This window comes from Borostomias antarcticus (assembly GCF_949987555.1).
Source record: "Borostomias antarcticus genome assembly, chromosome: 4".
NCBI classification, from domain to species: domain Eukaryota; kingdom Metazoa; phylum Chordata; class Actinopteri; order Stomiiformes; family Stomiidae; genus Borostomias; species Borostomias antarcticus.
Window position 1 is genome coordinate 31,434,601 of NC_140237.1, and position 13,861 is coordinate 31,448,461.

Here is a 13,861-nt window from a genome sequence, read left to right on the forward strand (position 1 = left end):
CTACCTACCTCCCTACCTACTTACCTCCCTTCCTTCCTACCTCCCTCCCTCCCTCCCTACCCACCTACCTACCTACCTACCTACCTACCTACCTACCTACCTACCTACCTACCTACCTACCTACCTACCTACCTACCTGCCTACCTACCTACCTACCTACCTACCTACCTACCTACCTACCTACCTACCTACCTACCTACCTACCTACCTACCTCCCTCCCTACCTACCTGTCTACCTACCTCCCTACCTACCTACCTACCTCCCTCCCTCCCTCCCTACCTCTCTACCTACCCACCTAACTGCACCCGGTATTGGCAGACGTAGATAGTCTATAGTTCTGACTCCCCAGAGGGCCTGTCTGGTACATGGTAGCAGCCTGGTTGTAGCTTCATAGGGCCGGTATCCCTGTCTGGTACATGGTAGCAGCCTGGTTGTAGCTTCATAGGGCCGGTATCCCTGTCTGGTACATGGTAGCAGCCTGGTTGTAGCTTCATAGGGCCGGTATCCCTGTCTGGTGTTGTTACGCTGTGTTCTAATCTAAAGCCCAACACTCTGTTCCTCTGTTGACTGCGCTCCGGTGCTGTGCGGTCGAACCCGCGTGATTGTGGCGGCCTTGGCTCTGCTCTCCCGCCCTGTCAGAGAGCGAGCGGCTGCCAGAGCGACGCGAGCGCCAGACTCAACACACGCACGCAGGCAACAACCGGTTGCTATGGGGACCTAATTATCTGTGATTTAGGGCTTGTTGTGCCTAACAGAATTATATTTCTGAGGAGAACAATGTGTTTCGGTGGAGTCTGGATTTAGGAGGGAAGGGGAGTGTACCATTTAGGTTGAGCCCTCAAAAGACTATTTGATCTATCTGGATTAAGACGAGGCGGTTGCATTGTCTAAATCACTTTCACCGTGCTCAGGTTTTATAAAGGCTTTTAGGCAAATGTTCAGTTGTGCTTGGCAGCTGCCTACTGTCTCTCCGAGATGGAGTGACAGGATATAGAGATACCACTGTGCTGCAGTGTTTTTCATGTGAACAAGCGTTTAATAGGGCTTGGGAAAATGTAGTCCCAGACACGACCATCTTGTTTCTACACAGGTGTATCTATTTGTCTGATTGCATAGGATTCTATTCAGTAGAGCCAATCAGACAAATAGATACACCTGTGTAGAAACAAGATGGCCGTGTCTGGGTCTACATTTTCCCAAGCCCTATAGTGACTTACTGAACAAAGCATGACAGAAAGCATTATGGCATACAATGCTTGTTCACTGCCTGGTGCAGTTGGTAGAGCGGGTCGTTCAGTGATCGAAGGGTCAGTGGTTCGAATCCCAGCTCCGACTATGTCGAAGTGTCCTTGAGCAAGACACCTAACCCCAAATTGCTCCCAATGAGCAGGTTAGCACCTTGCATGGCAGTTACCGCCATTGGTGTGTGAATGTGTGTGTGAATGGGTGAATGAGAGGCCATTGTAAAGCGCTTTGAGTGCCGCTAAGGTGGAAAAGCGCTATATAAGTGCAGTCCATTTACCATTTACCATTTACTAGGCCTACTACTCATACTAATGCTACTACTCATACTAATACTACTACTCATACTAATACTACTACTTCAATGATTTCTACAGATGACCGGAGATGAAAGAAGTGAAAACGAGGAGGAGGAGGAGGATGAAGAAGGGAGCAGCCCTACAGAGGAAGAGGAGAGACAACACAAAGTTGGCAATGGTGTAGGAGTCCGCTCCAAGGAGGGAAACAATGGCTGCTTCGGACGGCTGTCTCTCTCTGAGAACGTCTGCCAATCAAAGACTGTGTATTGAGCGGCGCCGGTTCTGATTGATAGAGCCCTGCATCAGAGGCAAGGGGAGACAGGGTGATGATGTGGGAAACAGGAACAACACTAAACAGATCCCGTCCCACACGGACAGAACCCAACAAACATCTGATTTACTATTCCAGAACTTGGAGCGGGACCGGTCCAAAAACCTGCTGCGCTCATCAGAGCGTCGGTTCTGTGAACAATGGACACACAAAGAGAGTGAGATAGCGTGTGGCGTCGCTCGGCGCTGTTCCTCCGGGTCCAAACCCCCGCGTCCTCTCATCTCGAAGGCGAGCGGCGCCGTCGACCGAGCCGCTTCACACGGTCGACCCGCAAACGGAGAAAGGGCAGAAAAACGCCACACGAAAGCCCGGTGTTTGTTTGTCGTCAGAAAAATGACAGCCCTTCATCCGTCGAGGGCCGCTGGCTTTTATGAGCTGCGTTCGCTAGCCGCATGGTTTATATCAAGCTCTGCTTGGGTTATTTATGGACACAGAGAGATGAATGTTGTTCATTGTTGTTGTTGTTGAGGCTACAATGGACTCCTTCGGACGATCGGGGGAGTGGTTCATATCTCTCTGCTTGTCCTGTGTGCTCTCACCTCTCTGACCATGGTACAGCCCGGCCCGGCCCAGCTCAGCTCATCCATGGGTTAGCCACAGGACTGAGGCTGGCCTCGTCACCATACAGCATCGCAATGCTGTCCCACACACCATTCTGCTTGACTATACATCACTCTGTAATAGGCTACTACGGTACACTATTAGCTTACTGTGAGGCCTGCACTGTTTGTTTAGGTTGTTTTCGAATGTTTAAGGGCACAATGTGAAAACTGAGGCTGACACTGAGGAGATCACACTTTTGTAGTCGAGTATGTTTTTACATAGGCCTACTAATAAAATGCTTTTCTTGACAGGCAGTTTGTGGTCCATCCTCTTATCTCTAACTGATTCATACGTCACTGAGCCATTCTAAAGAACAGTATGGAGTTCTGTGCTAATTCTGTGCTACCACATTCAGCCTCTAGAGGGAGTAATTCACCATAGTCCTCAGACAGGGACTAGACAGAGATGCTGCCTCTGCACTAAGAAATGTCATCTCATTGTCAGGTCTTCTTCTAAGACCAAGAACAATGATCGGTTGGGTAACCCTTCTGACTCTCTATAATGTAGAATATAAATAAATACAATGCATTGTTATTATTATTAGTATTATTAGTATTAGTATTATTATTAACGTCATGTATCTGTGTAACCCAAATGCTCCAATCATGGACACTACTTCCTAAGATGCACATATCTGCATACCTACATCTCTGTTCTGATTGACTGACTGACTGGCTGACTGACTGACTGATTGATTGATTGACTGACTGACTGATTGATTGACTGACTGACTGACTGACTGGCTGGCTGGCTGGCTGGCTGACTGACTGACTGACTGGCTGACTGACTGACTGACTGACTGGCCTCCTGGGTGATTGTGATATAGGAGACCCAGGAAGATAATTAGTTTGCCAACAGTAGTTGAATTGTTCGGGCATGTCCAGGACGGCCCAGGCAGCGGTGGGTCAGCGTAGCACAACAGAGGATCGTAGCTGGAAGCTGAGGTGACTGCAGAGATAAGAGAGCCAAGTGGATCAACCTGGTCAGGGTGGAAAATCACTTCCTAGTCCATAGAGCCTGCCTCTGTGAAAAAAACAACCTTAAGCCCAGATCTGGGGTCAGCTTGCCCTCCTGGGTAGTATTCATGGGGGAACGGCAGTGCTGGCCTCAGATCAGTGTATGTGGTTTATCTTTTTCCATCATGGCTGCTCAGCTGCCCTGCAAAAGAAGCTGAGAGGCCCTGGGAATCCAACTATGGGAAATCAAAAGCTTTGGAATTGAGATTAATCCTTTGAACACACATACACACACACACACACACACACACACGCACATACACGCACACACACACACACACACACACTTTCATTTGATTTCCCACTCTCAGTCCAGAATGGCACACAGCGCACACCGGCTGGGTGTATTGGGCAGGTTCAGAGGATAATCTTGGCCTCAGTTCCTGTGGCAGAAGGAGCACTGAGACTCAGTCAGGCCTGATAACCCCCGAGCCTGAAATCTACATGATACAGCTTCACTCATTCATAAAATACTGCATTGGGCATGATATGGCTTCACTCATTCATAAAAAACTGCATTGAGCATGCTATGGCTTCACTCATTCATAAAATACTGCATTGAGCATGATATGGCTTCACTCATTCATAACATACTGCATTGAGCATGATATGGCTTCACTCGTTCATAAAATACTGCACTGAGTGAAACAATGACCATTTGCAATAGTCATAAGAGCACGTTTTTTCCGTCCCTAAAGCCTGTATCCAGCAGCTACTAATGCTTTGACCAAAGGTCATTGTGGATGGGTGAATTCTATTTCCCTGTTGAGTCCTGCATTAACAATGCAATTAACCACAGTCATTAAATCAACCACAACACAAGCAAACAAACACACCTCTCTAATCAGTTCCTTGAGACTTTTTTCTGCTTGCGTGAACATGAGTCTGCGAAAGTGCTGCCACCTGACCTGACTTCTGTCCGGTCACTGCTCTCAAGTAAAAGCCTCTTCCAGCAGGCGGCTCGTATTTGTTTTTGATTGATGCTCCAGCACACGGCTCACCGCCGGGGATCACACAGCACAACAAGGTGTCTGGCCGTGCTGGTGAATAGAGACAGACGCATTTATGTTCCTGTGTGGCCATGCGGCTCTGGGCCGCACCGGGCCTATTGTAAACGACTCCATCCTTATCGGGTGGCACTGTCTGTGGCTCATGCAGTGTCTGGTCTTTAGCGGGAGAGGATAAGAGAAAGCCGGCTCCCCAGCCCTGACTTGATATCACCTATAAAACAACGCTGTAGTCGGGGGGAGGCACCGCTACGGGCCGTGTGGTGTTTATGGAGGGTAAAAATGCACAGCATGGTGAGGGAATCCATTCCAATTTATTAATGTGGGGCACATTGCTCAAGGCCAAAACCTCTGATGTGTGAACTCTTCTTTCCTAATTGAAACACATTTTCTTCCCGTTCATTATTAGGAGCTGATGGGAGATTTTAACAGCTCATTAGTAAGCCTGGGCTAAAGGCTCATGTGTGATTTTGTACAGTGCGTTTTCCATGAGTGATGATTCTTCTTTTAGCTCACTTTATTTACTCAAGGGCTTCAATTAAAGCAGTATATGTCTTTAGCCTCCAACAGTTAACGTCCATCAGCCAATCGATGTGCATCATAATTAATGCTCATCCTACAACATCTCTGACAAAGCTTGCTCTCATGTACAGTAGCCTACTTGGGCAAAGACTGCACACATAAACCTGCTCTGGATTTTCACATGTGCGACATGATGATCATTTATTAATATGGCCTGCAAATCACTACATCTACTACTAGTCTTCTACTACTACTACTACTACTACTACTACCACTACTACTACTACTATTACTACTACTACTACTACTACTACTACTACTACTACTACCACTACTACTACTACTACTACTACTACTACCACTACTACTACTACTACTACTACTACTACTACCACTACTACTATTACTACTACTACTACTACTACCACGACTACTACTACTACTACTACTACTAGTACTACCACCACTACTACTACTACTACTACTACCACTACTACTACTACTACTACTACTACTATTACTACTACTACTACTACTACTACCACTACTACTACTATTACTACTACTACTACTACTACTACCACTACTACTACTACTACTACTGATACTATTACTACTACTACTACTACTACTACTACTACTACCACCACTACTACTACTACTACTACGACTACCACTACTACCACCACTACTACTACTACTACTACTACTACTACCACCACTACTACTACTACTACCACTACTACTACTACTACTACTACTACTACTACCACTACTACTACTACTACTATTACTACTACCACTACTATTACTACTACTACTACTATTACTACTACCACTACTATTACTACTACTACTACTACTACTACTATTACTACTACTACTACTACTACTACTACTACTACTATTACTACTACTATTACTACTACTACTACTACTACTACCACTACTACTACTATTACTACTACTACTACTACTACTACCACTACTACTACTGATACTATTACTACTACCACTACTACTACTACTGATACTATTACTACTACTACTACTACTACTACTACTACCACCACTACTACTACTACTACTACGACTACCACTACTACCACCACTACTACTACTACTACTACCACCACTACTACTACTACTACCACTACTACTACTACTACTACTACTACTACCACTACTACTACTACTACTATTACTACTACCACTACTATTACTACTACTACTATTACTACTACTACTACTACTACTACTACTACTACTACTATTACTACTACTACTACTACTACTACTACTACTACTACTACTATTACTACTACTATTACTACTACTATTACTACTACCACTACTACTACTACTACTATTACTACTACCACTACTATTACTACTACTACTACTATTACTACTACTACTACTATTACTACTACTACTACTATTACTACTACTACTACCACTACTACTACTACTACTACTATTACTACTACTACTACTACTACTACTACTACTACCACCACCACCACTACTACTACTACTACTACTACTACTACTACTACACTACTACTACTACTACTACTACTACTACCACTACTACTACTACTACCACTACTGCTACTACCTACTACTACTACCTACTACTACTACCTACTACTACTACTATTACTACTACTACTACTATTACTACTACTACTACTACTACTACTACCACCACCACTACTACTACTACTACTACTACACTACTGGCCTACTACTACTACTACTACTACCTACTACTACTATTACTACTACTACTACTACTACTACTACTACTACTACCACTACTACTACTACTACTACTACTACTACTACTACTAGTACCACCACTACTACTACTACTACTACTACTACTACTACCACTACTACTACTACTACTACTACTAGTTCCACCACTACTAGGCTACTACTACGACTACCACTAGCCTACTACTGACCTACAGTAGATTTTCTTAAACTGAGCTCTTTAGTGAAACCACGTGTAGAGTTTCAGCCCCCAACAGTAAAATGCAGCTTTGAAGACCAATCACATATTCGACATTTGTTGGTCCAACTTCCTAACCCAATCCCGTCACCGGAGGGGCAGTGGCAAAGAACGGTAGGCGTGTCTAGAGCTTCAAACTCAATTTGCCTGAAGTTTAGATGAAGTTAACTAACTTTAGAGAAGTGCATTGCAGTCCGGTCCGGCTTTGCACGCGCTCACATCCCTCCCCGGTAGTCCGGTAGTCTGGACCATGCAGGAGCGCCATGCCCCCCAGCTTCTCTGGTTCCTCTCTCTGCTCTGCGTGGCGCGGAGGGCGATCTCTGGTGAGTAGCCTGCACTAACACCACCGCACTGTAGCACTATGGAACACCTGCGTTGCGGTTATTAGCGGCTATTTGATCAACTCTGCACGTTTTCGACTAGGCCTACTCGCTTTTTGTAACTTTGTTCCCTTTCCTTATCCTAGCCTATATTTTCTTGTGCAGGCTAGTTGTGAGTATGTTCTGAATGGTTGAATCATGAGTTTCACTCTGTTGACTGCACAAATATATTCAGACTAATCAATGATAAAGTTGTGGAGTTGTTGAGCATTTAGTAAATCTACCCATTTAATCGCCACAACAGGATAGCTAGAGCAAGTTACGCACCCGGCTTGTTTAAGATTAGGCTATACAATGTTTAAGGCACAACTTTAAAAAGCTCTCAGCCTTACCACGTTTGAACTTCCCCCTCTCTCACAGCTTATTCTGGGTTGGAGACAGATGTGGTCGTCCCCGTAGCGCTATTTGGAGTGGACACCCACCTGTTGCACGAATGGTCCGGGCGCAGCGTGCGTCGCCGGGGCCAGCGCTCTGTCGATCCCCCTGGAGGACCCCATGCCGCGGGGGATGACTTATTTCTCTCCTTGCCAGCTTTTGGAAGAAACCTGTACCTACATCTCAGGAGGGACGCGACATTTCTATCAGATAACTTTGTTGTAGAAGAGAGAGAAGGGGAGAAGAAGTTCAAACTGTCGCACCTCTCCAAGGATAAACTTTGCTTCTACTCTGGACGGATTGTCAATCACACCGACTCTTTTGCGTCACTCAACACCTGCCGTGGTTTGGTAAATTATTTTTTATTTTCTATACTCGCTCAGTCACCTCGCTGTCTGAGTCCACTGGTACATTATAATGCCCTCGCGCACACCAGTCTATCCCAGACTTCACAGAAAATCATGGTTAGCTTATCGCTCTGCAGTTCAACGGCTTTATTGCCTGCAAGATTTGGCAGCTGTGCTACTGCTGTCTACCAGGTCCCAGTCTAGCCCTTAGCCAACATAATAGACTGGTCTCCATGGACTGCAGGGCAGAGAGGGTCTCTAAACCTGATCCCAGGTCAGTTTGATCCCAGGTGAGGTCAGCCCATCTCCGCCTGTCCTGCCGGAGTCACTGACCTACAATCAGCCAGCCAGCTGAGACGATGAGTAGCATTATTGTGATGGGCTGTCCAGGCAACTGAAACTCCCTCCCTGTCCCAACACACACACACACACACACACACATACACACACACACACACACACACACACATACACACACACACACGCTACATACCACATGAGTTGCGGGGCCGATTAACCAATTGGACATCCAGACATTCCTTCCCAGCGCTGCATACTGTGTTTAGGTTCAGTCTCCATGCTAGCATGACCAAGCGCTCTCAGCTGGACGCCCCCTGTCCCCTGTCACTGGCACTACTGACCATGTCACCGTCTTACACACACTGTTCTGACCCATACACACCATAGTGTGTCATTGATGCATGTCTGCAAAGATCACCTCATACGTGTCCAAAGCCCTTCATGTGAGAGAGGGAAAAAAAAACATTCAACAGTTTTCCTGATCTTTTTCTGTCTTTTTGTTTTATTCAAAGCTAAGCAAGTCTGACGTTTTTGCTTCCAAGGCCTGCGTAGGATATTATTATCTGGAAAATGAGGTCATGATTGTTTTAAATGTTATATCCATTTGTGAGAGCTAACTAGGTCAGGCTCAGTGACACCTTCAGCAGGAGGACAAAGACGGACTTATGGAGCACAATGCGTCTCAGCCGTCAGTAGACCTGGGGACTGTTATGACTGGCGTGGCCGATAATCATCCCTAACAACAACCACGGCTCAACATCACACACCAAACCTCCTTTGTCCTTTTTATGGCTCGTTTTCACTCGGCGGGTCAAATTTAAGGCAACACGTGTGTGTGTGTGTGTGTGCGTGCGTGCGTGCGTGCGCGTGTGTGTGCAAAGACCCTTATGTACAGTGGCACATCAGCCAGTTTTATTTGTGTTGTTAAATCATCGGGTTGTTTTTGGCTGCCGTTCAGTTCAAACAAAGCCCCCGACACTCTGCCTAGTGGGGAGACCTGTTTTTGTGTGTGTGTGTGTGTGTGTGTGTGTGTAGGTAGGTGTATGTGGGCGTGAATGCGTGTGCCTGCGCAATCTTTCAGCATTAGCACTAGCATTAGCGGTGTGGTTGTGAATTTGTGGAGACAAATTGACTAATTGTGCTTTCCAATAGGCCTACCTGACTGTGGCAGCCAGGTCAGAAGTGCAGTCTGGGAAATGTAGGACTTACCTGACTGTGGCAGCCAGGTCAGAAGTGCAGTCTGGGAAATGTAGGACTTACCTGACTGTGGCAGCCAGGTCAGAAGGGCAGTCTGGGAAATGTAGGTCTTACCTGACTGTGGCAGCCAGGTCAGAAGTGCAGTCTGGGAAATGTAGGACTTACCTGATTGTGGCAGCCAGGTCAGAAGTGCAGTCTGGGAAATGTAGGACTTACCTGATTGTGGCAGCCAGGTCAAAGGTGCAGTCTGGGAAATGTAGGACTCTGGACTCTGCTAAAAGTATAATCAATCACACATGAAAGAAGAAAAGTAGAGAAGAGAGCCCATGAGAGGACCATAATCACAGTACTACAGCTCACTTCCTCCCACCCAGAGCTACTGTCAGACAGGCCGTAGCATCTCTGTTTATAACAGAGAGAGAAAGCAACAGGGGAGCTGTAGGAATATGTTCCCCACATGCTACTCTGCCATGTAAGTGCATGTCTTGGCCTGGAGCTCCGGAGGTCCAGAGGCTTCTGTGGATTGGCTGTAGCAGCCTGTAGACCAGCATTGCGGCCATGACTCACTTGAGTCTGCTCACAGTGGCTGTTCTGCATGGCCTGGAGCACTTTGGGTTGTGTTCTTCTGCGTGTAGATAAGTGAGCAGAACATATGCCCAACAAGCCTCCCCCCTAAATCTGTCTGTCTCTCCACTCTACGTCTCTCTCACTGAACTCTCTCTCTCTCTCTCTCTCTCTCTCTCTCTCTCTCTCTCTCTCTCTCTCTCTCTCTCTCTCTCTCTCTCTCGCCTGCAACCTTCAGTTTTTTTAATATAAAAAAACAGTTCTTCTGAATGAGTGGTGAATCAACCTCCTTTCAACTTCAGGTTATGAAGATGAAATAGGAACGTGTCTTCACCTCGGACGGTAGTTGCCATGGAAACGATTTGGAGGAGGAGGTGGGGGGGGGGTAATTGCCAGGCCTGAGGGTTGGAGGGACTTCAGGGCGAGGTGGATGGCTTGTTAAAGCCGCGTCAGTCCACTTTACCGGCCTGTCAGATCTATCTTTACTGCGCCAGCGTGGATCCTCTCCCATCAACAGGGCTGTGCTCTGGCCCCCGACCCTCCATGATTCATGTGTGGAGCGTGTCTGTCTGTACGAGTCAGGGGAGGAAAGAGCTTTATAGCCTTCCTCTCTCTCTCTCTCTCTCTCTCTCTCTATCTCTCTCTCTGCCTCTCTCCTCTCTCTCTCTCTCTGGCTCTCTCTCTCCCTCTCTCTCTCGCTCTCTCTCTCTGCCTCTCCTCTCTCCTCTCTCGCTTCTTTTCTCTCCTCTCTCCCTCTCTCTCCCTCTCTCTCTCTCTCTCCCTCTCTCTCTCTCTCTCTCTCTCGCTCTCTCTCTCTGCCTCTCTCCTCTCTCTCTCTCTCTCGCTCTCTCTCCCTCTCTCTCTCGCTCTCTCTCTCTGCCTCTCCTCTCTCCTCTCTCCTCTCTCTCTCGCTCTCTCTCTCTCCTCTCTCTCCTCTCTCTCCCTCTCTCTCTCCCTCTCTCTCTCTCTCTCTTTCTCCCTCTCTCTCTCCACCCCCCTCTCTTTCTCTCATTCAGCCCTCCTGTCTGTCTCCCCTCCCTCTAGCCCGGGGGTGATGTGTGCTCAGATGTAAATAGGAGAGGGGCTCTATCTGTTGTTGGTAGCGTCTTTATCTTCCTGGTTACTCTGGGAAAGTGTAGAGGCTTTGGACTAGAGACAGAGAATAGGTTATGCTGTTCACTGGGTTTGACACACATATGTTCCCGCCTGTGTGTGTTGTTGTGTAACGTTAATGTGCTGTTTCCTCTCCCCCCCCCCCTCCCACCCGTGTGTGTGTGTGTGTGCGCGTGTTTAGACTGGACTTATCCACACTGGAGAGGACCGTCTGTTTATCCAGCCCCTCAACGTGAGCGGAGGAGACTCCTTCTCCGGGCTGGAGCACCGACTGGTCCGACACAGACGCTCCCCCAGGTCCAGATCTGCCCCGGCCTCCGGCACCTCTACCTCTGGCCCAGCTGCTGCTACCGCTACCGCCGGCCCGGGTCCCGCTGACCCCCACCACACAGAGCGCTGCGGAACCATCCACGGTGAGTGAGTCACCGCCCGGCTCTCTGAAACCATCGGGGAAGAGCCCCGTGCCATGAACCGCCACCGCCCCCCCCCCCCCCCCCCCCTCACCTGATAGCTTAACATTCAGGAGAGGTACACCCAATAAATCAGTAGCCTCAGAGAAAACGTTTATGGGTGTCTCGTATCCTTTGATGTGTCCTCGTTCTGCTGTGTAGGGAGCGGTATTCTGGGGTTTGGCAGCTGTTAACTTTATTTAACGTGCATCTTCAGTCTGTGAGCTCCTGTTGGAACCTGCAGCCTCACGCTGCTAACGCTATCAAACACAGAAACCTCATCCTCCACTCCTACATTAATAATGTGCATATTTTCCAACCCCTGGGTGTCTCCATGCCAAGATTATAGATTTTTGGAGGGAGAGGAATTCACATTTTTCATGGTAGCTCAGACCAGGCCTCACATTGTTCGGAGGAAGCCAGCGCTCGTGGTCCTGAGAGTCTTGCTCCCATTTAGAACAAGAAGTTCTTTAGAGCTCATAAATTGTTGGACTAGTTTTTGCGGAAGAGTAGGTTGAAGGTTGTCACTTTGTCACTTGTCTGTTAATAGTTTTGTGTTTCTGCCCTGATGGTTAAATTTAGAATAAGGTGAAGGTAAGCTTACCTGGGATCTGTGCTTGAAGGAAAAGAACAGAGCATTCAAAGCAGGACATGCACACTAATGACAGAGTAGCAAAGCTTTTATGGAAAGGACCAAGTAGTGGTAATAGCCAGACAGATTTCTTTACCCCCTCTAACCCCCCCCCCCCAGCACACACACACACACACACACACAAACACACACACACACTTTCCTCTATACCCTTATTCCAGTACATCCAAGACATAATAAAAGCTGCCGTCCCATCTGAAGAGTGTAACTGCGCCGCCCCGACGCTGTCTCATGCTTCCACGCTGGTTCGGAGGTCGTTAAAAGCCTCGGAGAAGTTTCCCCACAACGCGTCCCCTGTGCACAGTCATTAGCCAGAACGCCCTGACCTTGAGAACGTGCACCCCCAACGTTACATAACTCCTCCCAAGGAAAGACCACCAGCACTTTTGACAACCTGTATAAATAAATTCTTTCCATATGTTCATATCTGGGACGCAAGCAGTAATTGAAACCTCCTCTTCATAGAAAAAAGAGGCTTTTATTCAAAAAAGGAAGAAAGCAATGTTGGTAGGTTAAAACATTAGTTCATTATGTGTCTCGGTGTTAGTGTATTGGTGTCTGTCTGTCAATGTGTGTGTGCCTGGTTGTTTGTGTGCGTTTTAAACACAATCATTTCCAGACTAAACTGCATTGTGTGTGTGTGTGTGTGTGTGTGTGTGTGTGTGTGTGTCAGTCCAATCGTCCTGCCTATGTGCCTATGCTAGACTGTGTGAGAGTGTGTTAGTGTGAAAGTGTGTTAGTGTGAGAGTGTGTTAGTGTGAGAGTGTGTTAGTGAGAGTGTGTTAGTGAGAGAGTGTGTTAGTGAGAGTGTGTTACTGTGAGAGTGTGTTAGTGTGAGAGTGTGTGTTAGTGAGAGTGTGTTAGTGTGAGAGTGTGTGAGTGAGAGAGTGTGTTAGTGAGAGAGTATAAGTGTTAGTGTAAGAGTGTGTGAGTGAGAGAATGTGTTAGTGAGAGTGTGTGTTAGTGTGAGAGTGTGTTAGTGTAAGAGTGTGTGAGTGAGAGAATGTGTTATTGAGAGTGTTTGTTAGTGTGAGAGTGTGTGAGTGAGAGAGTGTGTTAGTGAGAGAGTATGTTAGTGAGAGAGTGTGTTAGTGTAAGAGTGTGTGAGTGAGAGAATGTGTTAGTGAGAGAGTGTGTTAGTGAGAGTGTGTGTTAGTGTAAGAGTGTGTGAGTGAGAGAATGTGTGAGTGAGAGAGTGTGTTAGTGAGAGTGTGTGTGAGTGAGAGAGTGTGTTAGTGTAAGAGTGTGTGAGTGAGAGAATGTGTTAGTGAGAGAGTGTGTGAGTGAGAGAGTGTGTTAGTGAGAGTGTGTGTTAGTGTAAGAGTGTGTGAGTGAGAGAATGTGTTAGTGAGAGTATGTGTTAGTGTGAGAGTGTGTGAGTGAGAGAGTGTGTTAGTGAGAGTGTGTGTTAGTGAGAGAGTGTGTTAGTGTAAGAGTGTGAGT

General features: G+C 47.0%; 1 protein-coding gene across 1 annotated transcript in view; it reads left to right on the forward strand.

The window, feature by feature from the left end:
* The window catches only part of cers3a (ceramide synthase 3a), a gene marked incomplete at both ends in the record, with an annotated part of 10,277 nt that extends 8,465 nt beyond the window's left edge, over positions 1 to 1,812 (forward strand). Inside the window, one exon of the mRNA XM_084437107.1 lies at positions 1,621 to 1,812. Within this exon, the coding sequence (XP_084293233.1) occupies positions 1,621 to 1,812 (192 nt within the window). The remainder of the gene's footprint in view (positions 1 to 1,620) is intronic.
* Between the last annotated feature and the right edge of the window lie 12,049 nt (positions 1,813 to 13,861).